At 61.1% G+C, this 25,928-nt stretch overlaps 1 protein-coding gene across 1 annotated transcript; it reads left to right on the forward strand.

Annotated features, from left to right (window-relative positions):
* Positions 1 to 1,143: 1,143 nt before the first annotated feature.
* Positions 1,144 to 24,878, forward strand: LOC111161097 (chromodomain helicase DNA binding protein 3). Its single transcript, XM_022524579.1, has 40 exons — positions 1,144 to 1,440; positions 5,928 to 6,040; positions 6,553 to 6,723; positions 6,959 to 7,083; positions 8,301 to 8,590; positions 8,716 to 8,840; positions 9,010 to 9,160; positions 9,342 to 9,535; positions 9,802 to 10,035; positions 10,230 to 10,433; positions 10,792 to 11,003; positions 11,924 to 12,055; positions 12,445 to 12,544; positions 12,911 to 13,102; positions 13,268 to 13,468; positions 13,804 to 13,941; positions 14,165 to 14,286; positions 14,446 to 14,619; positions 14,747 to 14,888; positions 15,144 to 15,275; positions 15,893 to 16,010; positions 16,186 to 16,310; positions 16,514 to 16,745; positions 17,025 to 17,191; positions 17,622 to 17,799; positions 18,223 to 18,288; positions 18,752 to 18,837; positions 18,976 to 19,109; positions 19,640 to 19,784; positions 20,073 to 20,235; positions 20,338 to 20,459; positions 20,553 to 20,688; positions 20,802 to 20,903; positions 21,083 to 21,211; positions 21,561 to 21,669; positions 21,851 to 21,983; positions 22,250 to 22,445; positions 23,509 to 23,672; positions 23,899 to 24,025; positions 24,694 to 24,878. The coding sequence occupies exons 1-40, from the start codon at positions 1,170 to 1,172 to the stop codon at positions 24,813 to 24,815; spliced, it is 6,177 nt and encodes a 2,058-aa protein (XP_022380287.1). The 5' UTR covers positions 1,144 to 1,169; the 3' UTR covers positions 24,816 to 24,878.
* The last annotated feature ends 1,050 nt before the right edge of the window (positions 24,879 to 25,928 follow it).

Here is a 25,928-nt window from a genome sequence, read left to right on the forward strand (position 1 = left end):
TGTCACTTTTTTAAAAGAAAGGGGAGAAAAACCCAGCCCCGCTCCTCACTTGAAGGATACGTACACAATTAAATGCGTTTTGACTCCAGTGAGGTATGCAGAAACAGAGTTATATATAAACATATATTTCATCTTTTCCTTTTCAAAGCCTGAAGGGGAAAAAAAAAAAAAACCTTCACATCAAACCACTCCCTTCTGAAGTATTCAGAAAAAAAAAAAAAAAAGCTTTTCTTTAAGAGAAGGGAGGTGGGGAGGAAGAGACTAGTAAAGAAAAGAAAAATATTTAAATCTAGTTGGACTAGTATCTAACTAGTTAACCTTTAACAATTTATGCTGATGTCAGACTGAGCATGAGTACTGATTAATGCCCCCCCTCAAATATTTTTATGGGGGGGGGAGTTAGAAAGAGCAGCCATTTTTGTTTTATGCAGAAATCCTTCATGCCCCCCCCAACGCGCGCACACACACTCATACACACACTCACACAGTACACAAGGAAAATATCTCTATTAATCTGTGCACTAATCAGTTATGAAAAAAAGGGAGAAATTTGTGGGTTTCTGGGTAGAGGCTTGGAGATGGGGGTGTAACAGGGGAGGAGAATGGGGGGGTGAAAACTGAAATATTAAGCCAGCCATTTTGTTTTAAAAGGGGATTTTTCCCCCCTCTCCCTTTCTTCATGGAGGGGGTGGCGGTGCTGGGGGGGGTTGTTTTAAAAATAATTTCAAGGCGGCCATCTTAGTGCCTCAGCTCTGAGAAATATTTCTGAGCGCCCCCCTCAGAATTTAAATATATTTAAAGCAACGGAGAGGGGGGCAGAGAGAAGTCGAAAACTTTTATATATATATATATATATTTTTAATCCCCCTTTCTTGTTCTCTTGGGAGGAAGGGGAGAGGGGGGAAAAAAGTCTCTCAATTTTTTCCAAGACAATTTTTGGGGGTGGTTCGGCCCCCCTCCTCAGCCGGCGGCCCCGAGGGGGGGTTCTGGAGGGGGGTGGCCCGGGGGTTTGGGGGGCTGGGGGAGGCGGTGGGGAGGAGGAGGAGGACGCCGCCGCCGAAGAGGAGGAGGAGGAGGAGGAGGAGGAGGAGGAGGAGGTGGTGGTGGTAGCGGTGGGGGAGGCGGGCGGGCGGTGGGTGGGGGGGTGGTGGGGGGGCCAGAGCCACAGGATGGCTTCCCCTCTGAGGGACGAGGAGGAGGAGGAGGAGGAGATGGTGGTGTCGGAGGAGGAAGAAGAGGAGGAAGAAGAGGGCGACGAGGAGGAGGAGGAGGTGGAGGCGGCCGACGAGGACTACGAGGAGGACGACGACGAGGGAGCGCTCGGGCGCGGGCCGGGCCACGACCGGGGCCGCGACCGCCACAGCCCCCCCGGCTGCCACCTCTTCCCGCCGCCGCCGCCGCCGCCGCTGCCCCCGCCGCCGCCGCCGCCCCCGCCGCCAGGTAAGCGGCCGCCCCGACTCCCCCCCGCACCCCCCCCCAGCCCGAGCGGGAGCCGCGGGCGCGCGAGGCCGGGCGGGGGCGAGGCACCCACCGCGCGGCCGAGCCGAGGCGAATCCGGGGCGCGGGGCGCCAGTCTCGGGCCCGGGGCCCCGCGGCGGGCCGGGCGGCGGCGGGCGGGCGGGCTGCGGCGGCCGCCGCGGGGCCAGGCCTCTTCCCCTCCCCCGCCGCCCCCTCCCCCGCCGCCGCCGCGGCCGCCGCCGCCGCCTCCGCCACTGCTGCCGCCGCTGCCGCCGCCGCCGCCGCCGCCCGGGCTGGAGAGCGCTGGGCGCGAGCTGCGCGCGCGGACCGGGCCACTCGGTCGCGGCTTTCGGGGGAGGAGGAGGAGGAGATTTTTTTTTTTACCCTCGGCGGGGAGGGGGTAGGCAGGAAACGGCCGCGGCGAAGCCAGGGCCCCCTCCCTGGCCGAGCGAGGGACCGCGGAGACCCTGGCGGCCGGACGGCGGCGTGGAGGAGGGGCGCGTGGGGGAGGGGCGGCCGCGCGGCCGCCCCTGGGGCTCCGGCCCGAGTGGGGTTGCACTGAGGTAACGGGGGGTTTCCGCGTGTGGAGCGGACCGCGGGCCTAAGCAACCCCCACCTCAGGATTGGGGGGGCGGGGGCCGGGGGCGGGGGTCGGTCTCCATCGGACCCCCACCTGCGGGGACCCGGGTGCCCGCCAACTCCGGGGTGTGCGGTGGCACGTGGGGGAGGGGTCGCGTGAATGTCTGCGGGCGGCTGGGGACCGGGGGCAGGTGGTGGCCGCACTCCACGCAGACCACTTCCTGGAGTCAGACTTGATGCTGCCGCCTGTCCCCCCAGCTCGTCCCGGGGAGAGCACTCCTTTAACATTGGGGAGCGCGGGGAGAGTGTCTGGGAAACCAGATGCCCCCAACTCCACCCCCTTTATCTCCACTCTGCTCCGGGCTCTTTTGTGTCAAGTGCGCCCCCCTCCCCAGCGTGACCCCGTCAGTCTAGGGTGGCCGAGCTGCCCAGCTGTGACTCTCACGTGGCTGCCATTCACTGTCACTCACTCTCTCGCGGAAACCACCCGCACCTTGATCACGCTGGGGGGCGTGAACTGCCCACTCAGCTGCTGTGCAGCTTGACCGTCACTCGGCACCTCTCCCCGGGGATGACAAGTCACCCGGGCCGCTCTCTGGGCAGTTCCCCCAGGGGTGGAAGGGGCACACTGGGGCCTCGCATGGTGGGGGGGGCAGCAAGGGCCCCACTCAGACCACCCTCCTAGTGGAGTGATTTCTAACCTTCTTGAGGACAGGGGAGCACTCTGGGGGTGCTCACATCTGCTGGGGGCGTGAAAGGGGACATCCAGACCCCCAGGCCTCTGGGTGCCACGCAGCACAAATGCACCAAACTTCAGGACGCTATTTGTAAAACTGTCACATTGATCTGTGTGGGTGATGTAGCAAATGTCCCTGTTCAATTGAGAGCACCTTTGAAGGGAGTAAGGGGTGTCTTGGTGGGGGGCGGCGGAGGCTGGTGCGTGTCTCATGAAAACAGGGACCCCCCCCCCACCAGGCTTGTCTGAAAAAGGGAAAAGTTTTTACAAAGTTATCCCAGAGAACCCATGGATTTGCAAGAGGGAGAAGGAATAAAAAATCGTGGGGAGGGGGATGCCTGGAGCCGGGCAGACGCAGCAAAGAAGAGAAAGAAAGGATGTCAGGTTGTGTCGGCCTGATTTGTGCGGCCAACGTGGAATGTGGTATTTGGGTGTTTTTGATCCCGGATTTGGGGATGTGAGAGAGAGCGAGGGGCATGAAAGAATCTGAGGTCGAGGTGGGTCTTTGTGTCAGTTCCTCCCTCCCCCTCTTCCCCTCTGTTCTCTCAACAGCCGAGAAGAAACGTCAAATGTTTTAAAAAAAATTTTGTATTTGAAATGAAAACCCACCTTCTCGCTCTCCTGGGGGCCGTTGCATCCCCGCCCCCCTTTCAGCCCTCCGAGTCCAATGAGTGACCCAGATGCAGACCCTCAGACGACTTTCGGAGGCAAAACTTTGGGGAAATATTTTTGGTCCGCTCGTTATTTCGGTCTACCTAAGTGCGGGCAAAATAAGCCTCCTGGAAGGAAATATGTGCGGGCTGCCCTCCTTCATCCTTCTCCGGAGTGTGAATTTGCGCGTCTTAGACGTCTATTGTTTTTCATTCTGACGGCTTTGATTCTCACCATTTTGTTTTACATTCTTACCAAAGACCGATTTTATCCCTTCCCCCCTTTCTCGGCTCCTTACATTGTTAAACGTTTAAAATAATAGCGCTTGTGTTGGTGGGGGAAGGAAGCAGGAAGCCAAAACTCATTTCTTCTCCCTCCCCCTTCTGGCAAGTCTCGAGAAATAATATAACATAATATATAGATGTGATTCCTTGGGGGTGGGGGTGGGGAATGATTGTGGGTGGTGCGGAAAATTCTGGTAGTTTCTTTGCAAAAGGTCTGAAAATACAAACCCACCCCCTGCGTGCAGTACGCATGTGCAGCAGACCTATTATGGTGGTGCGTTGTGGGGGAGGGAGGGGAATTTGAGAAAAAATAAATATATGTGTGAGAGATTGATGGTGAGATTAGAGGGAGAGCGGGGCGGGCGGGAGGCGTGGCCTGGGCCGGGCTCCGCCCTCCTCTCCCCCCCCCCGCTGCCCCGGCGCGCCAGGCCCCGCCCCCGCCGCGCGCCGCCCCCCGCCCCCGCCCGCTTCCCGGGATCTGAGCCGGGGTGTGGGAGAGTCTGGGCGCCGGGCCAGCATTGAGTGGCTGCTGAGACCGAGGTTGGGACTTGGGTTTGCTTTATTGCCCTCCCTTTCCCTTCCTCGCCGCTCCGCTCTGCCTCTCCCCGCCGCCGCCGCCGGCTTCCCGAGTTCTGGAGCCTCCTGCTGGGGCGGGGAGGGCGGCGAACTGGCGGCTGAGGTCCCCGGGGCAGGTGCCCCAGCCCCCCGAGGGGAGGGTGGCGGCGCAGGCCTCGTCCCTGACGCCGAGCCAGTTGGCCTGCCCCTGCCACCACCCCGGCGGCCTCCGTTTCCATGTTCACATTAAGCGACGTCCCGGGGGTTGGGGAGAGCTGGCTGCTGGGGGCTGCCGGGGGCGGGCCTAGAGGGTGATCCTGCACCAGAAGACACAGGATACTGGCGTTCTGAGGACAGGTAGCGAGGAAGGAGGCGCCGGGATCCCCAGGCAGTGGAAGCCGTGTTAATTGTGGCTAATTTTCTCTTGGCTGTTGTGGGCCGAAAGATTGTGTGTCCTAGAGCAAGGGGCTGGGCCAGGCCCAGGCTTTCTTCCTCTGCCTGGAGCAGGACAGGTCTGGCTGGTTAGTCTAGTGCCTGCTGGGGGGGAGGGAGGCCAAGTAGGGCCCCAGGTCTGTGGCATCCGTGTCCTCCCCAGACCTGAGGTCGGGGTCATGGAGAATTGGGCTGGGGAACACATTAGGGAAGCCCCGGCCCTGATAGAGACATCTAGGGAGAAAGTCCGGGACCTAGGCCTGCTGAAAGCCGGTAGAGGCAGCCGCCGTCTGGATTTGTGCTCAGGCCTGTGTTCGCGTGTGCGTCTGAGAACGCATATGCTGGGTGTGTCTTTGTTTCCAGCTTTGTTTGGGTCTCCCCTGCTGCTTCTGTATGAATGGGACTAAATTTGGAGGCGAAGGGTGAGACCAGGGGACAAAGGGGAGGACCCCTGAGTTCTCCGAGGGAGCAAGGTTATGGAAATAGATTTGAGGGGAGGTTCCAGGCTACTTGGGAAGAGGAGGAATGCTTAGGTAATTCAGAGACTGCTCCCGTAGGGTTAGGGTATGATGGTCGAGCCAGACGCTGCGGTCCTGCGGGCAAGATGTGAAAATGACTGGCAGGGACTTCTTTTCCTCCAGGGCCGTGTTAGGGTGACGGGAGGCTTGGCGATCATCTGAGGAAGTATAAATAGAGGCCTCCCTCGTGGCGGAAGGGATGTGAGGGCCCCGGGTGTTAGTGTGAGATCCCAGGTGTCCACCTTTGGCTCTCCCGTCTCAGCATCTGGCTTAGGGAGCTGCCAGCTTGTGTCTCCCCACTCCAAGTGCTGGGGTCAGGCCAGGCCAGCAGCTGGGCATGGCTTCCCCAGTTCCCGGGCAGGATGCCAGCTGGCTAAGTGAGGGGGAAGGCAGGAGGAGCCCTGGCGGCGACTGAAAGGACCTGCCACAGTCCGAGCCCATGGCCTAGAGCCTGCTCCCTTGTTAGTAGGAGGAGAGAGGAGGGAGTGGTTTGGCCGCTCTTCCCTTCTGACCCCTGACCTCCCATTCAGAACCCAAGCATCCCAGAGTACTCGAAACACTCTCTGCACCCAGTGAAGGGAGGCGAGGTTTGGAGGAGTTAATGCCCTAGTTCCTAGAGAGTGGGAACGGGAGAGGTGAGGAGGGCTGAGGTCTAGGGGCCGCCGAGCCGGGGAACCTGTAGGCTTAGGTTTTTTGGTGCTCTTTGCTCCAAAGATAAGGATGACATCCGGCTGCTGCCTTCAGCTTTGGGTGTAAAGAAGAGAAAACGAGGACCCAAGAAGCAGAAGGAGAACAAGCCAGGAAAACCCCGGAAACGCAAGAAGCTTGTAAGTGCGAAGGACTCCTGTCTGCACGCAAGGCTCAGCAGACCTCTTCCCAGGCACCCTCATTTTCTCGAATTTTCTCCGGGGTGGAGGGTGGAGGGTAGAGGGTAGAGGATAGGGGACATCCGGGAGTCAGGGAGGTCTGACGCCCCCTCCCCACTCTGGCTCGGCCCTGTAGCTCCCAGGTCTGGGACCCCAGCTTCAGAGCCCCCAGTGTCCACGTGACTCGCCTTAGCAGCCTGGAGCCCCCGTTGAGAGCAGGCTGTGGGCACGAACTGCATGCTTCCAGAGCCTAGCAGCCCCACGTCTCCTTGCCAGTTTGTTCAGTTCCGCGTGCCTCAGTTTCCTTATCTGCAAAAAAAAAAAAGGGGGGGGGGGCAGATTAAAAATAGATAAGTTACTATTTCCAGAAAATTGTTGTGAAGATTAAAAGGGATAATACGTGTTATGGGCTAAGAACAGTTCCTGGCACATGGTAGGACTGAAGAAATGTTATTTTTATTTCTCTCCCTCAGGACAGTGAGGAGGAATTTGGCTCCGAGCGTGATGAGTACCGGGAGAAGTCAGAGAGCGGGGGCAGCGAATATGGAACGGGACCAGGTCGGAAACGGAGGCGGAAGCACAGAGAAAAAAAGGAAAAGAAGACCAAGCGACGGAAAAAGGGGGAGGGAGACGGGGGGCAAAAGGTGAGTAGAATTAGGGATTGGGGGGACGCACATCAGTGTTGAAGACGGGGCTGGAGAGGGAGCACCCCAAGGAGGGGCTGCTCAGTGGAGAAGCTAGAGAAGTCACCCCAGAGCCTCAGCTGGAAGCTAGTGGGGAGGGAGGGAGGCATGTGGGGGGCCCAGGATGGGGGCCGGGGAAGCGCCTGCCTCGTGGAACCCCCGCCCCGAAAGCCCCATGACACCTTGTCACTCGCAGCAGGTAGAACAGAAGTCGTCTGCTACTCTGCTTCTGACCTGGGGCCTGGAGGACGTGGAACATGTGTTCTCCGAGGAGGACTACCACACGCTCACCAACTACAAAGCCTTCAGCCAGTTCATGAGGTAGGACAGGCCGGTGGACACTTTCTGGGGGGTGGGGTTGGCCTGCGGAGCCTCAGAAACTCTCGGATGCTGCTCCCCAGAGAAACGCACGGCACAGACACACCACACTCTGCACAGAACTTGAGAGGACCCTGGTTGCCGCAGGGTCCAGGGACCCCGGTCAGGATCCCTTCACGAGAGGATGGGGGGGTGGTCCTGATTCCAGTGCAGGGTTCTAAAGCCCTAGTGACAGAAGACAGTGAGGGCTGATGGCCCTCGCCGCCCCAGCCGTTTGGCTCCCCCCGCAGGACTTCTCTCTCCACTGAAACCGAGAGAAATGAGTGTTGCCCAATTTCTTTGCTCAGTTATCAAGTCCTTTCTGTCCTTGGCTTAGGACCCCGTGATTAACAGTCACGCCCCACTGGCTGTGGAGCCTGGGCTTCAGCGCCCCCCCCACCCTCCTAGTAGAGTAGATGATAGCAGAGTGGCCCAAGCCCGGCGAGTGTTCCCTCCCTGTCGTCAGTACCCTGTCTCTCCTGCCTCACCACTGAGAATCGTGCTGCTGTGAGCACCATGGTCACCCGTGTCCTCACGAAAGTCTGACACCCCGCCACAGAGCCTAATCCTCCTGGCCTGTCAGGCTGCACATGCTAGGGCCCATGGAACTTGCTGGAAAAATGCAGAGAATCCTGGCAACTCATGGTATCATCACAAGGATGAAACGCGACCTCGCTAACATATGTGATAGGATCTTACAAACTGGAAAAGATTGGAAGCGTTTTTATCATCGTCTTTGTTTTATCTTTTCTCATCTGCTGCGCGTGTACGTTTCCTTTCTTCTCATACGTGTGCTTGGTTTTTATTATTTTTTTTTCCTCTCTTTTTTTAAAGGTTTTATTTATTTACTTGACAGAGATCACAAGTAGGCAGAGAGGCAGGCAGAGAGAGAGGGAGAAGCAGGCTCCCCGCTGAGCAGAGAGCCCAATGCGGGGCTCGATCCCAGAGCCCTGAGATCATGACCTGAGCTAAAGGCAGAGGCTTACCCCACTGAGCCACTCAGGCGCCCCTGGTTTTTTCTCTCTTAAGCTCTGTATCGGGTTACCTTTAAAGCGAGGTCGTTCCTGATGGGTCTTACCTGGCCCAGGAGCCAAGCACAAACGCAGACTCAGCCCCTGAGGGGTGTGGCGGAGTCCGGACCATGTGTGAAGGTCCCGTGTCCTCTGCTCCTGCATTTACAGGCCCCTGATCGCGAAGAAGAATCCTAAGATCCCGATGTCTAAGATGATGACCATCCTCGGGGCCAAGTGGAGAGAGTTCAGTGCCAACAATCCCTTCAAGGGGTCGGCAGCTGCGGTGGCGGCGGCGGCGGCGGCGGCAGCCGCGGCTGTGGCCGAGCAGGTGTCAGCTGCCGTGTCATCAGCCGCCCCCATAGCACCTTCCGGACCCCCCACCCTCCCGCCACCTCCTTCTGCCGATACCCAGCCCCCACCCATCCGAAGAGCCAAAACCAAAGAGGGCAAAGGGGGGGGCCCCCCCCCCCCCCCCCGCTTAGGACCGCTGTCCAGGGGTTCCGAGGCCTCCGTGAACTGCGTTATTCCAGAAGGTCGTGACGTCCGACGTGTCTCCCTCACCCCGCTCCTCCTTCAGGTCCAGGCCACAAAAGGCGGAGTAAGAGCCCCCGAGTGCCTGACGGACGCAAGAAGCTTCGGGGAAAGAAGATGGCGCCCCTGAAAATCAAGCTCGGGCTGCTGGGTGGCAAGAGGAAGAAGGGAGGCTCGGTGAGCAGCCCGTCCCCGTTGGCTAAGCGCTCCGGCGTTGTGGGGGTCAGGGTCCAGAGGGAAGACACGGGTCCAGACACAGGGGTCCTTGAGGGAAGCAGGAGCCGGAGGCCTGGGGAGAGGAACGCGGCGAAGCCGGCCTCCCTGACCGCCCCGGGGCTCCGGGCAGTATGTCTTGCAGAGCGATGAGGGCCCCGAGCCGGAGGCCGAGGAGTCAGACCTGGACAGCGGCAGCGTCCATAGTGCCTCGGGCCGGCCGGACGGGCCTGTCCGCACCAAGAAGCTCAAGAGAGGCCGGCCGGGGAGGAAGAAGCGGAAGGGTAAGGGGTACCAGCTGTGTGTGACCTTGTCCGTCTGGCCACCTGTCGTCCCTTGAGGGCCCCTTTTGTGTCCCCCTCTAACTGCTTTGTTCAGCCTTTCTCTCCCCCATCACTTCTCTCTCTCTCTCTCTCTGTCTCTCTCTCGCTCTGTGCCCTTTGCCTGCCCTGGTGTACATGACAGTCCTGGGCTGTCCCGCAGTGGCCGGGGAGGACGAGGTTGACGGCTACGAGACGGATCACCAGGATTACTGCGAGGTGTGCCAACAGGGTGGGGAAATTATTCTGTGCGACACCTGCCCTCGTGCCTACCACCTCGTCTGCCTTGATCCGGAGCTGGACCGGGCTCCTGAGGGCAAATGGAGCTGCCCCCACTGCGTGAGTACCTGCTCCCCCCTCACCCCGGGGACCCACCTGTCTGCTTGCTGCCCCCAGACGCCTGGCTTTCTCCGTGGCCAGGCCCCTCCCCCATCCCTCTGCTCCCTCATCGACGTGTCTGGGGGTGGAGGTGTCCCATTCCTTCGTTCCCGCCTGCCTCCTTTGCCCTTCTAGCAATCAGGTGTCCCGTCTCTGTCCCTGGCTTCCGGTTTCACTGCCTGTCTTCTCCCTTCTGTCCATCTCCGTGTCTGGCCTTGGTCTCCCAGGAGAAGGAGGGCGTGCAGTGGGAGGCCAAGGAGGAGGAGGAGGAGTACGAGGAGGAGGGAGAGGAAGAAGGGGAGAAGGAGGAGGAGGACGACCACATGGAGTACTGCCGCGTGTGTAAGGACGGGGGCGAGCTCCTGTGCTGCGACGCGTGCATCTCCTCCTACCACATTCACTGTCTGAACCCGCCCCTGCCCGACATCCCCAACGGGGAATGGCTGTGTCCCCGATGCACGGTGAGTCGGCCCTTCCCGCCGGGTTTTCTGGCAGCCCCAACTCTTCCCATCTCTGGGAACCCACCGTCCGGCTCCTCTTTCCGTTCCTGTCCCTGCACTTGGCCTTTGACTCCCTCGTGGGACCCCGAACTCCTCCTCCTCTAATGATGGCACTTTTTCCCCGTGTTTCCTCCTTGTGCGCGCCTGTCCCCAAGTGCCCCGTGCTGAAAGGCCGTGTGCAGAAGATCCTGCACTGGCGGTGGGGGGAGCCGCCCGTGTCCGTGCCGGCACCCCAGCAGGCCGACGGGAACCCCGATGCCCCGCCACCCCGTCCTCTTCAAGGCCGATCGGAGCGAGAGTTCTTTGTCAAGTGGGTAGGACTGTCCTACTGGCACTGCTCCTGGGCCAAGGAGCTTCAGGTACGCGGCCTGTCCTTCCCGCTCTCTGGGACCCCCTGTGCTGCTCGTCTCACTCCTCTCTCCTGCCCCGCTGTTCCAGACCCTTTGCTCGCTTCGGGCCTCCGGCCCTCATACCCTCTCTCCGTCCTTAGTCTCCGTGGGAGTCTCCTTCGGCCTCCACTCCTCCTGCCGCCAGCCTCCCTTCCCTTTCTGCCCTCAGTCCACCATGTTCCTGCTCCCATCAGCCTGTCACGTGCTTGCTCAGTCCGCTGAGCATCTGTCCTCCCTGTGCCGCTCCCCCCGGGGGCTGGTCCCCTGTCCCCTGCGGTCCTCTTCGGATGCTGGGACCATCTCGGCCCCTCCCTCTGTGCCCCGTCAGCTGGAGATCTTCCACTTGGTGATGTACCGGAACTACCAGAGGAAAAACGACATGGACGAGCCCCCGCCCCTGGACTATGGCTCCGGCGAGGACGACGGCAAGAGTGACAAGCGCAAGGTCAAGGACCCGCACTACGCGGAGATGGAGGAGAAGTACTATCGCTTCGGCATCAAGCCGGAGTGGATGACCGTCCACCGCATCATCAACCACAGGTGCACCTCCGGCCTCCTGCTCGTCCACCCGTGCCATCCCCTCCCCTATTGCCACTGCCACCCTGCCGGAGGCTGTGTCCCCGCGCCTGGCACCTGGTGCGCCTGCGGGACTCCAGCCTCGTCTCCCGGGGGTCCCGGTGGTCCCGGTGGAGAGAAACCAGGTGTAGAGTCCAGGCCTGAGTGACCCCTTCCCCGTGGCCTCTGAGCTAATGACCTGCGAGGCTGGGTATCAGGCCACAAAAGCCAACGCGAGAAACATGGTTCAGCCAGGCCCGTGTTTGTCGTGCTGCTTGGTGCACGTTACCACCAGACATTTTCCACGCACATGTTTCCCGGGTCGTCACTGCCATCCGCACCGAGCGTGAGCTCCGTGGACTTGGGGTCCTTTGTCTGTTCGTGCCTCACTGCTGAGTCAGCCCCGCCCGGAACAGGGCCTCCCACCCAACGGCTGTTTAGTTAAGACCAATTAGACGAAGCTCCGAGGGGTTTTCTGGTCGTAGATTTCTTTTTTTTTTTTTTTTTAAATTTTAAAATCTTTATTTATTTGACAGCGACAGAGAGATAGCGAGAGCAGGAACAGGAACAGGGGAAGTGGGAGTGGGAAAGCAAGCTTACCGCCGAGCAGGGAGCCCGATGGGGGCTCGATCCCAGAACTCCGGGATCGTGACCTGAGCCGAAGGCAGACATCCAACGACTGAGCCACCCAGGTGCCCCTCTGGTCGTAGATTTCTAAGTAGTGGTGCTGGAAAGCGTAGGGTGGGACTCAGCCATCCTAAATTCCCTCCCAGGGGCCCCTCATTGAGAATGAGGCAACAAAGGCTAGCCGTTGGCTGATAATCATGTTTATGACGATTTCTTTCTGCTTGTGGTCCGTGTCCTTTTTCTCCTCCTGCTCCTTCTCTTGGTCTTCTGTCCCGCAGTGTGGATAAAAAGGGGAATTACCACTATCTCGTGAAATGGCGGGACTTGCCCTATGACCAGTCCACGTGGGAGGAGGATGAAATGAACATCCCCGAGTATGAAGACCACAAACAGAGCTACTGGAGACACCGGTGAGGGGCCAGGCCGTGGGGTGGAGAGAGTCTGAGGACAGGGGAGCGAAAGCCAGCCCCTTGGGCAAGGGGAGGGCCAGGAGGGGCAGAGCCGACCTGAAATCGAGGGCAGTGACAGCTGGTGCTAGGTTGTCTGTGGTGGGACCAGTGGAGGAAGGAACAGTGTGAGGAACAGACGTCAGGTGCCCATCATGGGGAGAGGGGATGCCGAGGACTGGGGCGGGGGTGGGGGCGGCTGTTGGCACTGGACGTAAAAGGGGTGAAGGTAAAAACTCTGGAAGAAAGGAACTATGAGATGTTTAAGGGAAGTGGGAGGGAGGTCTGGAATGGGTTCATGGGAGAGCGAGGCCCTGAGGAGCAGGCCTCGCTCACACTCGCTCTTCTCCCAGAGAACTGATCATGGGGGAGGACCCTGCCCAGCCCCGCAAGTATAAGAAGAAGAAGAAGGAGCTGCAGGGCGACGGACCACCCAGTTCTCCTACTAACGACGTAAGTCCTCCCTCTCGGCTTCTCTTCCATTTCTAGATCCGGGCGATTGCAGATTGCCCCGGGCCTCCGGACAGGACTTCCCGAAGTTTCAGCAGCCTCCCTGGACGGTGTCCAGCCTGCCCCAAGCGTGGCTAGGAACTCGGCCTAAAGGGCCAGAGAGAAGCTTGACACCCCAGCACCTGGGGCTCCCCCCGTCCCTGCTGCCTTCCTCATGCCAGTGCTGGAGGGGGAGGGACCGAAGTCTAGAACTTCCGAAAGCCCAGGCATCACGGAGGGAACCGTGATCCAACCTGAGCTCCATGCCAGCGAGGGGGGCGGAGGAGCCCTGACCGTCCCCCTGAGCGCTCGCATGTCTTGACTCCACAGCCTACGGTGAAATATGAGAGCCAGCCGCGGTTCATCACGGCCACGGGCGGCACGCTGCACATGTACCAGCTGGAGGGCTTGAACTGGCTTCGCTTCTCCTGGGCCCAGGGGACCGACACCATCCTGGCTGACGAGATGGGGCTGGGCAAGACCATCCAGACTATCGTCTTCCTCTACTCGCTCTATAAGGAGGTGCTGGACACGGGGGCTCCCGGAGGGACTGGGGAAGGTTCTCAAAGGTGGGAGTGGATGGAGGCTGAGGGCACGGAGGACTGCGGGGAGGGGGCGGCAGCCAGAGGACTGGGGCGACAGCCTCGACCCCCAAATGACAGTCCCCGCCCCACCCTCGACTCCCAGGGCCACACGAAGGGTCCCTTCCTGGTGAGCGCCCCCCTCTCGACCATCATTAACTGGGAGCGGGAGTTCCAGATGTGGGCACCCAAGTTCTACGTGGTGACGTACACGGGTGACAAGGACAGCCGGGCCATCATCCGTGAGAACGAGTTTTCCTTTGAAGACAACGCCATCAAAGGTGGCAAGAAAGCTTTTAAGATGAAGGTACGTCCCTTGAGCTCGTCTTCTCGGAGACTCCCAGGTGTTATTTCATTGTCCCCCACTGGCATTTAATCCTCTGAGCTTTCTCCTTCCTCCACCCCCCGCCCCGCCCCTGCCCTCCTTTCCTGGAGACGCACGCTTCTGCCCGTCCCGGACGTGGGGTAGAGGTTGGGGGCTGTGTCCAGTCATCCCCGCGTGGAGCCCACATGGCAGGATGGGGTGGCTGGCTCCCCCTGGCAGGCGCAGGCAGGACAGGGTGTCCGGGGAAAGCACGGGGCTAGAGGTCTGGGTGCCTGGGCGTCGGGTGGCAGCCGCACGGACCATGGCTGTGTTGGCAGAGGGAGGCCCAGGTCAAGTTCCACGTTCTGCTGACCTCGTATGAACTGATCACCATCGACCAGGCCGCCCTCGGTTCCATCCGCTGGGCCTGCCTCGTCGTAGACGAAGCCCATCGGCTCAAGAATAACCAGTCCAAGGTGAGTGATGCACCCAGACCTCTGAGTCTGGCCCTGTGTGTGAGAAGGAAGGTTCTGGACTTTCGGCAGCCCAGAACAGGGAGGAGTCCAGGTTAGGGGAGAGGGAGGACTGGAGATTCGGGGCCTGTAATCCGGACGGAGCAGAGGAAAAGTCGGGCTGTGTGGTCCAGCCGCGTGCCACTAACGGGCCCATTCTCCTGCCTCTCCTTGCCCCATTTTCTAGTTTTTCAGGGTCCTCAATGGCTACAAGATAGATCATAAGTTGCTGCTGACCGGGACTCCGTTGCAGAATAACTTGGAGGAGCTCTTCCACCTGCTGAACTTCCTCACCCCAGAGAGGTTTAAGTAAGTGACCCCCCCCCCGGGGTGGTCTGCGGAGCTGCGGCGAGGAGGGGCTGAGAACAGGGGCAGGCGGAGGGTTCCCCGAGGTGAAGAAGGAAGCCTGAGGCCAGGCACAAAGAACCCGATGGCCCATTCAGTTTCTTGTCTTCTTCCGCCCGCTAGCAACCTGGAGGGCTTCCTGGAGGAGTTTGCGGACATCTCCAAAGAAGACCAGATTAAGAAGCTGCACGATTTGCTGGGGCCGCACATGCTGCGGAGGCTCAAGGCCGATGTCTTCAAGAACATGCCGGCCAAGACGGAGCTCATCGTCCGGGTGGAGCTCAGCCCCATGCAGAAGTGAGACGAGAGCCGGGCCACCTGGGCCGAGGGGGCTGGGGGCGCCGAGGGCAGCCTTCCAGGAGGCGGCAGCCTCCTCACTGCTCCCCTGGTCCCGTCTCTTCCGCGCCCGCACCCTGGTGTTCAGGAAATACTACAAGTACATCCTGACGCGGAACTTCGAGGCCTTGAACTCGAGAGGTGGCGGGAACCAGGTGTCGCTGCTCAACATCATGATGGATCTGAAGAAGTGTTGCAACCACCCCTACCTCTTCCCCGTGGCGGCCATGGTGACGCACCCGCGGGGGGCTGCCGGCGTGCTGCTGTCCGAAGACGGGGTGGCGGGCTGCCAGTGGGGGGCGGGGGGCGGAAGCAGGCCTGGAGCTGGGCGGTGGGCTGCGGTGGGGCGCGGGCATGGGATTGCCCAGGGGAGCAGGAGGTCACAAGGGGCGAAGACTGGATTTGGGCCCCGGGCTTTCTGGGTGTGTCAGAACACGGGGGCGCACTCCCTGACCTTCTCATCCTTTTTGCTCCCTTCTTGGCAGGAGTCCCCCAAACTCCCCAGTGGGGCCTATGAGGGTGGGGCGCTTATTAAGGCGTCTGGCAAGCTCATGCTCTTGCAGAAGATGTTACGGAAGCTGAAGGAGCAAGGACACAGAGTGCTCATCTTCTCACAGGTGACCCGCACCCGTAGCTCTGTGTCGCCCCCAAGGCCAGTCCCTTACCTTGTTCCCCATGGCTCCCGTGGTGTGAGAGGTTAGGAGGTGGCACTCGAGAGGCTCTGGTCTGGCGGCGTTCCTCTTGGCCTCTGACCCCTGTTCTTAGCTTAGGTCATTGGAAGTTGCAGGCCAGCTTCTTGGAAGCCGGACGGGGAGCAGAGGGAGGGGGAGCCCATGTCTCCTCGGGGTCGTCTCCTGGAGGTCGTCTCTGGGACCGGTAGTGTTCCTTAGCCACGGGAGAGGAGAGGAGAGGAGAGCACAGCACAGAGGTCTTGGAACGCTGATGGAAGCAATGGGTCTGCTCTCCAGAAAGCCACCCAGACAGACAATTCCATACAGATTTTCCGGGCGTTTGTAGTTGTCCCTGGAACCTTGTGGGTCTCAGAGGGGAAGGGATGCTAAGTCAAGCACGTGTGACAAGAAAGCGGGGCGAGGAAGGGCAGGGGTGGGGGAGTACCCCCCGGGGAGTGGGCGTCACGGGCAAGGGGGGTGGCAGCAACAAAGGGCGGTCAGGACACGCTGTGCCTGGCCCACTGCCTCGTCATTCCAGACTCTGTCCTTCTCTCCTGCCGTAGATGACCAAGATGTTGGACCTGTTGGAGGACTTTTTAGACTACGAAGGCTACAAGTATGAGCGCATTGACGGCGGCATCACGGGTGCCCTGAGGCAGGAGGCCATCGATCGGTTCAATGGTGAGGGGGGATGCCTGCTGGGCGCGCAAGGCCTGAGCCACCTGCACCTGGGTCCCTGAAACGGGAGGGTATCTGTCACTTGGCTGCTGCGTGGGTGGCATGGTGGTCTGCGGCCGGGGAGCGTCTTGGACTTGGCCGCACAGCACGGCTGCCGAATCTTGCTGTCCCCTCCTAGCTCCCGGAGCCCAGCAGTTCTGCTTCCTGCTGTCCACTCGTGCCGGGGGCCTGGGCATCAACCTGGCCACTGCCGACACGGTCATCATCTTCGATTCTGACTGGAACCCCCATAACGACATCCAGGTGGGAGCTGGCCTCCTGGATCCCCCGTGCCCGTAGCAGGGGGATGCAGGTTTCTAGCTGAGGGGGTCATGTCCAGGGTCAGAGAGAGAGCTTTCAGTGGGGGTAGGAGACCCTTCCTTGCCGGCGGCTTTTCCCCAGCACGTGGGGCCCGTCTCCCCGGCCGCTCCCCTCGTCCATCGCACTTCCACCTCCTCCCCGCACAGGCCTTCAGCCGCGCGCACCGCATCGGCCAGGCCAACAAGGTGATGATTTACCGGTTTGTGACCCGCGCGTCCGTGGAAGAGCGGATCACCCAAGTGGCCAAGAGGAAGATGATGCTCACGCACCTGGTGGTGCGGCCCGGGCTGGGCTCCAAGGCCGGCTCCATGTCCAAGCAGGAGCTGGATGACATACTCAAGTTTGGCACTGAGGAGCTGTTCAAGGACGAGAACGAGGGTGAGAACCTGCCCTGCGGCCTCCTGGAGCCAGGCCCTGCGCTCCTGGGCGCACTCATCTTCGGGAACCCCCGAAGAAAAGCTCTCCCACGCGGCCCCTGGGAGAAGCGTGGCCCTTTCTCCACTGAGGATTGGAACGCCCAACACGTGTCCGCAGACTCCCTGGGGAAGGGCCTTCTTCTTCAGTGCTCCCGTGAAAAGGAAGCGAAGTTAGAAAGCTTTGCGCGGATTTTCCTCTGGTTGGAACTCACAGTCCCCTCTGGTTCCCCGTCTCCACCAGGGGAGAACAAGGAGGAGGACAGCAGTGTGATTCACTACGACAACGAGGCCATTGCTCGGCTGTTGGACCGGAACCAGGATGCGACGGAGGACACGGATGTGCAGAACATGAACGAGTATCTCAGCTCCTTCAAGGTGGCCCAGTACGTGGTGCGGGAGGAAGACAAGGTGAGAGGCTGGGGGGGTGCGGTGTACCCCGGGCCACCTCTACGGGGCAGTGTCCGTGGGTCTGCGGGGAGTCTGCAGGGAGTCTGAGCTCTTACCGTAGCGCCAGGCAAAAGGCGGAACAGCTCTTTGGTTTGAGGGGTGAGACCAGACTTTGGGGAGAACCTGGGGGGAGAAAGTACCAAAACACAGAGAGTGTCTGCACGTCAGGGCGGGACGGACACAGGTGGCGCCGAAGGACAGGCTCAGGGGAGACGGGGGGAGCAGGGAGGAGAAGCCCGCTGCAGGTAAGAGACGAGGAGGACGTGCAGCGTCCAGAAGATTCACGCGGGAGTCGCGGAGGCCAGGCGATGGGAAGTAGGCACGTGGTTGCGGGCCGTGAGCGCTGGGCAGTGGCAAGGGAAGCCACAAGCACGCGTTGTGCTGCCTGCAGATCGAGGAGATCGAACGAGAGATCATCAAGCAGGAGGAGAACGTGGACCCCGACTACTGGGAGAAGCTGCTGCGGCACCACTACGAGCAGCAGCAGGAGGATCTGGCCCGCAACCTGGGCAAGGGCAAGCGGGTCCGCAAGCAGGTCAACTACAATGACGCCGCCCAGGAGGACCAGGGTGAGCCCCAGAGGGAGGGACCAGGAAGGGAGGTGCTCTGGCCCGGAGCCTGGAGGCCTGCGCAAGGGGGCGGGCACATGGAGAGGGAGGCCTCAGGGTCAGGGCCGGCCCCTCCCCCCCCCGGAGGGGCAGGAGCTTCGGAAGGGTCTGTGGGAGCTGCCCAGAGGCTGGGCAGGCTTGCGGGTGGTCCCAGCCAGCTGGTGGTCCCAGCCAGCTGGTGGCTGCAGGGGCCCCCGGACACCCAGGGTCCTCGCCTGGCACCCGAGGTGCAGGGCTGGGGACCGGGTTCATGGTGACTGGACCCCATCCAGGATATGTGGCCCCAGAGTCCGACAGCATTAACTGGGGGGGCTCCAGCCAGAAAGAGCCCCCACGTGGGCTTACCTCGGGAGCTGGCCCTGACGTGGCGCCCTCTCCCCACAGATAACCAGTCCGAGTACTCAGTAGGATCGGAGGAGGAGGATGAAGATTTCGATGAGCGTCCAGAAGGTGGCACCTGTTTCCTGATTTCCCGCCGTAGCTCTTCCCGCTTCACTCCCTGGTGTCCCTTAAGTCCGTGGTTTTTCCATAAACGAGTGCTTCTCTGTTGACTGAGTAAAGGTCGCAGATAAAAAAGACGGAACGTCCATAATTTTTCCATTGTCAAAATGGGGCGTAGAGAATCGTACGGGCTGAGATGTCTAGAAGGAAAATTGAGAAAGTTTATAGTTTACATTCTCCCCGCTGGCCCGGCTACTAGTCCTTTAAGGGGACCCGTTTCTTTTAGACCGTTTCTTCTAGACCTCCTTGCTGGGTGGGTCGAAAAGCGCATAAAAGGAAATTAGAAGCGCCTGAGACTTGAGCTAGGCCTTCCCCGGATTCTGCATCTTGGGGGCTGGGTGTGGAGAAGGATTGAGGGCTGGAGGAAGTGGGGGACCCCCTAACCAGGCCACCTCCCTTCCCCCACACCCAGGGCGTCGACAGTCAAAGAGGCAGCTCCGGAATGAGAAGGACAAGCCGCTCCCTCCGCTGCTGGCGCGAGTTGGGGGCAACATTGAGGTGGGAGCTGGCCTCAGGCCTCCAAGGGTCCCCTTGGGGGTGGGGCCCCGAGGCTGAGTTCCCTGGGGTTGGGGGTCCCAGTAGTGAGACCCTCCCCACCAGACGTTGACGGCCCATGCCCTCCCCTGCGGCCCCCAGGTGCTGGGATTCAACACCCGGCAGCGCAAGGCCTTCCTCAACGCCGTGATGCGCTGGGGGATGCCGCCGCAGGACGCCTTCACCACCCAGTGGCTGGTGCGGGACCTGAGGGGCAAGACAGAGAAGGAGTTCAAGTGAGCGCGGGTGCTGCGGGCCCAGCGGGCTAGGGCCGGGGGAACTCCGGGTGTGCTCGTGTCCTGGCGGCCACCACGTGATGTGACCTTACTCAGCTGACCGCCACGCTCTCGGCCACGCGGCCTGGTCCGGTCTTTCCTGGCTCGATTTCCTGGGACGTGGGCTCAGCCTGCCCCACCTCCCCTCAGCCGAGCCTAGAGCACAGAGGCCTGGCTGCCTCCTGCCTACAGGGGAGAGGCCCTGGAGACGGGCGCCTGGCCCCGGGCTGTCCTGGCCTCACACTTACCGGCCGGGGAGCTGGTGGACAGGATGATGAGCTGACTGATGGGGCCTAGGAACGAAGTACCAAGGCCAAGGACCCTGGGGAGAGACGGTGGGGGGGTGTGGAGGGCTGGTCGTGGGGAGATTGGCAGGCCCTGGGCAGTGTAGGGTTTTAGGGTGTCAGTAAGCCCTGTGCCCCCATCACCGCCTCGTCACCCCCACCCCCTGCCCGGCCCTCCTAACCTGCATCCTGCCCTACATTTCCCAGAGCCTATGTGTCTCTGTTCATGCGTCACCTCTGTGAGCCCGGGGCAGATGGCTCGGAGACCTTTGCTGATGGCGTCCCTCGGGAGGGCCTGAGTCGCCAGCAAGTGCTGACCCGGATTGGAGTCATGTCTCTCGTCAAGAAGAAGGTATCAGTCTGTCCTTCACCCAAAGTTGAGCGGGTCCCCTAGGCCCCATCCCCACGCTGCCTGGCATCCCCAGGTTCTGGATTCAGACTGGCAGGAGAGCTTCCTGTGTGGCCAGTGCCTGCAGCTGACCCGTCCCTGCCACCCCCTGCCCCCTTTCAGTGCCTATAGCTGACTCATCCCTACCACCCCCTGCCCCTCTTGGTGCCTGCAGCTGACCCGTCCCTACCACCCCCCTACCCCCTCAGTGCCTGTAGCTGACCCGTCCCTACCGCCCTCTGCCGCTCTCAGGTACAGGAATTTGAGCACATCAATGGGCGCTGGTCGATGCCTGAGCTGATGCCCGACCCCAGCGCCGACTCTAAGCGTTCCTCCAGAGCCTCCTCTCCTACCAAAACGTCTCCCACCACCCCTGAGGCCTCTGCTACCAACAGTCCTTGCACTTCGAAGCCTGGTAACTGGACGGCAGGAGAGATGGGGGTGGGGCTGGAGCCCTACGGCAGGGACTGGAGTTAGGGTGGGGGTTTCTGCCTCCTCACTCTGCCTCCTGCTGCAGCTACCCCAGCTCCTAGTGAGAAAGGAGATGGCGTGAGGACACCTCTTGAAAAGGATGAAGCGGAAAACCAGGAGGAGAAGCCCGAGAAGAACAGCAAAATCGGGGAGAAGATGGAGTCAGAGGTACATGGCTGCCTGGCTCCCGCAGAGGGGTGAGCGAGAGGGCCTGGTGCCTGGGACCGCTCTGCTTCATCCTGATTCCATTCCGACTCCTAGGCTGATGTCCCTAGCCCAGCCCCATCACTTGGGGAGCGGCTGGAGTCCAGGAAGATCCCTCTAGAGGAGGAGGTGTCTGGAGTCCCTGGAGAAATGGAGCCCGAGCCTGGGTACCGGGGGGACAGAGAGAAGTCAGGTGGGTACATGGGCTTAGGGGTGATGAGGGGCTTAGACTCCGGGAGCTCCCTCTTCTGGGGCCATGGGATGAGGGTGACATCCTCCCTTCCTGTCCCCTACCCCCTCCCACAGCCACAGAGTCGACGCCAGGAGAGAGGGGGGAGGAGAAGCCGTTGGATGGCCAGGAGCACAGGGAGAGGCCGGAGGGGGAAACAGGGGATTTGGGCAAGAGAGGTAATGGGTGGAAGCGCTGTGCCCTGGGTCCCTGAGGGCATCGGGAGGTGGAGTCCGGGGGAGCCAAAGCCTGGGGCCTGGGGGGTAGTTGCGCCAGGCCAGGCCAGTCCAGGGTGTAGCGTTGGGAGCCGGGAGGGACCCGAGCATGGCGATGAGCTCTGCCCCGTCTGCCCTAGCAGAAGACGTGAAAGGGGAACGGGAGGTGCGGCCAGGGCCTCCCCGGGATGAGCCGCGGCCCAACAGCCGGCGCGAGGAGAAGGCGGAGAAGCCCCGGTTCATGTTCAACATCGCAGACGGAGGCTTCACAGGTGGGCACCCCTCACCAGGATCTGCTTGCCCTCCCGGGGCCCCTCGTGGTGCCTGCCTTTTGTTCCAAGTCGCTGCTGGTGGGGCAGGCTCACACCCCGCCTGTGGTCCTCCTTGGCTGCCCTCCGGACTCCGGAGCCCTCTTTACCCCTCCTCAATTCCTGGTCTGAACTTGAGCCTTGCTTGTAACAGCTTTTGGTCCTCAGCGCGAACCAGACCTTTCCATCTTCTCCCTAAAGGGCCCTCGGTCCTCTCCCCCGACTCGGGTCCTTCCCTTCTGCCTGCCACCGAGCTGGCCGTCGTTCCCACACTGCTGACGCCCCGTGTCTCTCTCTCCGGCCTGCTTTCCAGAGCTTCACACGCTGTGGCAGAATGAGGAGCGAGCGGCTATTTGCTCCGGGAAACTCAATGAGATCTGGCACCGAAGACACGACTATTGGCTTCTGGCTGGGATCGTCCTGTATCCTTCGATAGAAACGCAGGAAAAAAGTGGTTTTTTCTATCTGGAGTGGGGAGGAGCCCACACCCCGGGAAGGGGTGGGGTGTCGTATCCCACCCTGGGGGACGGGCAAGAGGAAATGAGTGCGGACCGCGCAGTGCCTCCCTGTTCGGTTCCTTGACGGCCCCTTCCTGTGTCGCAGCCACGGCTATGCACGGTGGCAGGACATCCAAAATGACGCTCAGTTTGCCATCATCAATGAGCCGTTTAAAACTGAAGCCAATAAGGGGAACTTTCTGGAGATGAAAAATAAGTTCCTGGCCCGGAGATTCAAGGTGGGGACCTGGGAGAGGAGGGACCGTGCTGAAGAGGGGCTCGAATCAGAGTGGGGGTCCAGGTGTGGTTGGAACACGGGGATGGCTGACGCCTGGACGGGGATAGCGGGGCGGACCCTTGTGTCCGGGACCGGGGTGTGTGGGGTCAGTGTGGGCTTGGTGGGAGGCTGGGGTGCTCTGGGCCGGCGGGGAGGGCAGCGTGGGTCTCCAGCGGGCCCGGCTGCTGGCAGATGCCCACGCCTCCCCACTCCCCCGTGGGCCCCCAGCTCCTGGAGCAGGCGCTGGTGATCGAGGAACAGCTTCGGCGGGCGGCCTACCTGAACCTGTCCCAGGAGCCGGCGCACCCCGCCATGGCCCTCCACGCCCGCTTCGCCGAGGCCGAATGCCTGGCCGAGAGCCACCAGCACCTCTCCAAGGAGTCGCTGGCGGGGAACAAGCCGGCCAACGCCGTCCTGCACAAGGGTAAGGGCCGCGGCGGCCCCGCGCGGGGGAGGGCCCACAGCGCTGCGTAAGTCTTCACCCCGCACCCTTCAAAATCTTCCCACCCCTCTGACCCCTTTACCCTCCGCACCACCCCCCTCTGACCTCTGCCCCCACCTCCAACCCCCCACCCCAGCCACCCCGTGGTTTTGAGCCTCTTGGGTTTGTGCAAGCCGGCCCTCATCCGTCCTAAGAGCATTCACACCAGCGCCCAATGGAGGGACCAGCCCTCCTCGCCCAGACTCTGTGAGACTGTGGCGCATCCCTCCGCAGGGCTGAACTCCTCCGTTGACCCACACGCCTGCCATACAGCTAACAGCACCCTCTCCGGGGCCGTGGCCTGCGTGTAGTCCCCCAGAGTCCTTACCCCCAATCGCACAAGTCATGTACCCCCCCACCGCGTCTCGCTCACCCCACCAGGCAGAAACTACCCCCGTCCCACCCTGTGACCCTCTCCCCGAAACTTCCCTTTGACCTCCAACCCTTCCTCCCAAACCCTTTTCCCCTGATGATGATAGATTCGACTCCAGACCTCTCTAACTGTCTAACCCTGTCCGACTAGCAACTGACTCCTGGCCCCTTGGATTCCTGTTTTAATTCCCCGAATCTGTAACGCTGATTCTCTAATCTCCCTTCCTCTCACACATGAAAACCTTGACTCCTGAAATCTGTGACACCAGTTACCGCCTCCCACGTCTCCTATTTCCTCCCCGTCATCCCCACCCCCAAAACGTCACTCTTGCAGTATGGAATGTTCTGACGACCCCCCGCCCCGTGTCTCCCGATGTCCCCCTGCCTCCCGTGTCCTGTGCGCTCTCTCCGTCTATCCTCTGCTCATCTGGTCTCTCTCCTTCTTTCTCTCCTCCGAGTCGCTCTTTCTGTCTCTTGTCATCTTCTTGGTCTCTGGTTCTGTGGTGTCTCTCCCTCTCTCTCTCTCTCTGTTTCTCTGTGTGTCTGTTCCTCTGACTCCTCGTCGTTTCCTGGCTCCATCCCTCCCTTTCCCTGTCTTTCTCTTGCCCTTCTTTCTCCGTGGCCCGGGCCCCAGTTCTGAACCAGCTGGAGGAGTTGCTGAGCGACATGAAGGCGGACGTGACCCGCCTGCCGGCCACGCTGTCCCGAATCCCCCCCATCGCAGCCCGCCTGCAGATGTCCGAACGCAGCATCCTCAGCCGGTTGGCCAGCAAGGGCACGGAGCCTCACCCCACACCGGTAACCCTCTTTCCCCCCAACTCCAGTTGTCCCTGCTGGTCCTCCTCCGACCCCCACACACACGCTTCCGGCAGCTCTCGACAGTGTGGAGGAACAACTTGCTGGGACACACTCCTCACCCTCGAGTCTCCCCGCCTGTATGTGATCCCCTCGGGAGTGCCGGAGCTGGGCCCCCGTTGTCCCCTCAGACTTCGGAGCCTCTCACGTGGCATGCGCTCTCTTCCAGGCCTTTCCCCCGGGGCCCTACGCTACACCTCCGGGGTACGGGGCGGCCTTCAGCGCCGCCCCCGTCGGGGCCCTGGCCGCCGCCGGCGCCAACTACAGCCAGATGCCTGCAGGCTCCTTCATCACAGGTGAGCCGGTGCCCTCCCACTCCCTGCTTGTCCGAGCTTCGGCCCTGCCTAGCCCCCCTTTGCCGGTCCAGCCCATCTCGCTTCCTTGCGAGTTTCTACGGTTTTACGGAACGGAGTCGTTCTGGTTTTTGTTCTTCCCACCCCCGAGTTCTCTTCTGTTCCCCTGTCCGAAATGCCACCAAAGGTGTCAGTGGCTTTCCCCAGCCTCCCCCACCACCTGGGTTACCTCTAGGAAGGAGAATCGGAGCTCGGAAAGGGTGTGGTGAGAGTCAGCACGGGGGTCTGTCGTGGGCATCGGGACTCCCAGGGACAGGGGTTCGCCCTGCTCCCATTCCTGCTGCCCTGGGAACTAAGTAGCAGCGGCAGGGGATAACCTAGTAGCAGCGGCAGGGGATAACCTAGTAGCAGCGGCAGGGGATAACCTAGTAGCAGCGGCAGGGGATAACCTAGTAGCAGCGGCAGGGGATAACCTAGTAGCAGCGGCAGGGGATAACCTAGTAGCAGCGGCAGGGGAGAACCTAGTAGCAGCGGCAGGGGATAACCTAGTAGCAGCGGCAGGGGATAACCTAGTAGCAGCGGCAGGGGATAACCTACTGTCACATGCTAACGGTCAAGAGGCCGCGTTGGGAGCGAAGCTGGGGTTCACGCCCTTGCCCCTTCCCAAACAGCCGCCACCAACGGCCCTCCAGTGCTGGTGAAGAAGGAGAAGGAAATGGTGGGGGCGCTGGTGTCAGACGGGCTGGATCGGAAGGAGCCCCGAGCCGGGGAGGTGATCTGTATAGACGACTGATGGGCTCCCAGGCCAGCGCATCACCCAGGCCCCGTGCCCGAGGCCGACCCCCAGCTCAGGCTCTGGGACCTGCTGCCAATCCTCCACCTTCCCCACCCCTTGGGCCACCTCTGGGCTAGGCGCCCCCCTGCCCCTCTCTACGACTCCTCTTCGAGAAGGGCCCCTTGTCTCTCTCCACTCCCCTGCGCCTTTCCCACCGCGCTTCGAAGACTGTGCTGGTGAGAAGAGGTCTGGGTGGGAGGCGGTGAAGCAGGGTCTTCCAAGTATCCTCACCCCCCACCGAACACACGCGGCTTCCCAAGATGTGCTTGGGGGGAGGAGAGAGGCGGAGCGGCCGCCTTCACCCCTGCAGTCTGAGCTCCATCTACAGACGTGGGGCATCAGCCTCACCGGTCCTATAGGAACTTTGGTGGGAAGAGCTTTGAAGAGAGGAAGGGGACTTTAGAGAGGGAGGAAGGGAAGAGGAGGGGGGAGCTGCATGTTTCCTTCCCCTTCCTCTCCCCGAAACGAGGGTGGAGCAGTTGCAGGGGAGGGAGTCGATTGCTGTTCAGCCTCAGAATAAAGGCGCCATTCCCTGGCTCAGTGACCTCGTTGTGTTGTGTTGGGGGGGGGGTTCTCCCCTCTCCCTAGGGACCAGGGACCCCCCAAAGAGAGTGATGGTTGGGCGATACTCCCTCAAGCCAAAGAGGAGCTCCCCAATCTGTTCTAGAGACCTGGGTCGCCTAGAAAGGGTGGGAGAAAACGCTACAGGCCCGCAGTGGGGGAGCCCCCAGCTCAGGGGCTCGGGTCCTTGGAGTACTTCTACCCTCCCTCCTGAAGGCCTGGATACGGACTGAATTTGAGTGGATCAGGCAGGGGACGTAGTCGCTGCACTGCCTTGCCTTCGGGACCAGAACAAAAGAGCAGAGGGCAGGCGGGGGAGACATGGGCATGTCCTCCCCCCCAGGAGGGGCCGGGGAGAGTGGCAGTTTGCATGGCGAACCCCCCACTTCCTCTTCGCGGCCCCTTCCCTTTCTCGCTGCCCCTTTCCCGGTCTCTTCACACCCACTCCCGGGCTGTCCCGACCCCCTCTTCTGTATCAGGTGTATTGGTTGTACATATAAATTATACTTT

This window comes from Enhydra lutris, unplaced genomic scaffold (assembly GCF_002288905.1).
Source record: "Enhydra lutris kenyoni isolate GAN:26980312 unplaced genomic scaffold, ASM228890v2 scaffoldscaffold82, whole genome shotgun sequence".
In the NCBI taxonomy this organism is placed as follows: domain Eukaryota; kingdom Metazoa; phylum Chordata; class Mammalia; order Carnivora; family Mustelidae; genus Enhydra; species Enhydra lutris.

Bases quoted from the DNA above. Each gene is read 5' to 3' on its own strand.
- LOC111161097 (XM_022524579.1), top strand. From the start codon at position 1,170: ATGGCTTCCCCTCTGAGGGACGAGGAGGAGGAGGAGGAGGAGATGGTG. The intron at 9,161-9,341 runs GTAAGGGGTACC...TGTACATGACAG, and splicing joins GGGGAGGAAGAAGCGGAAGG to TCCTGGGCTGTCCCGCAGTG. The intron at 14,620-14,746 runs GTGAGACGAGAG...CCTGGTGTTCAG, and splicing joins GAGCTCAGCCCCATGCAGAA to GAAATACTACAAGTACATCC.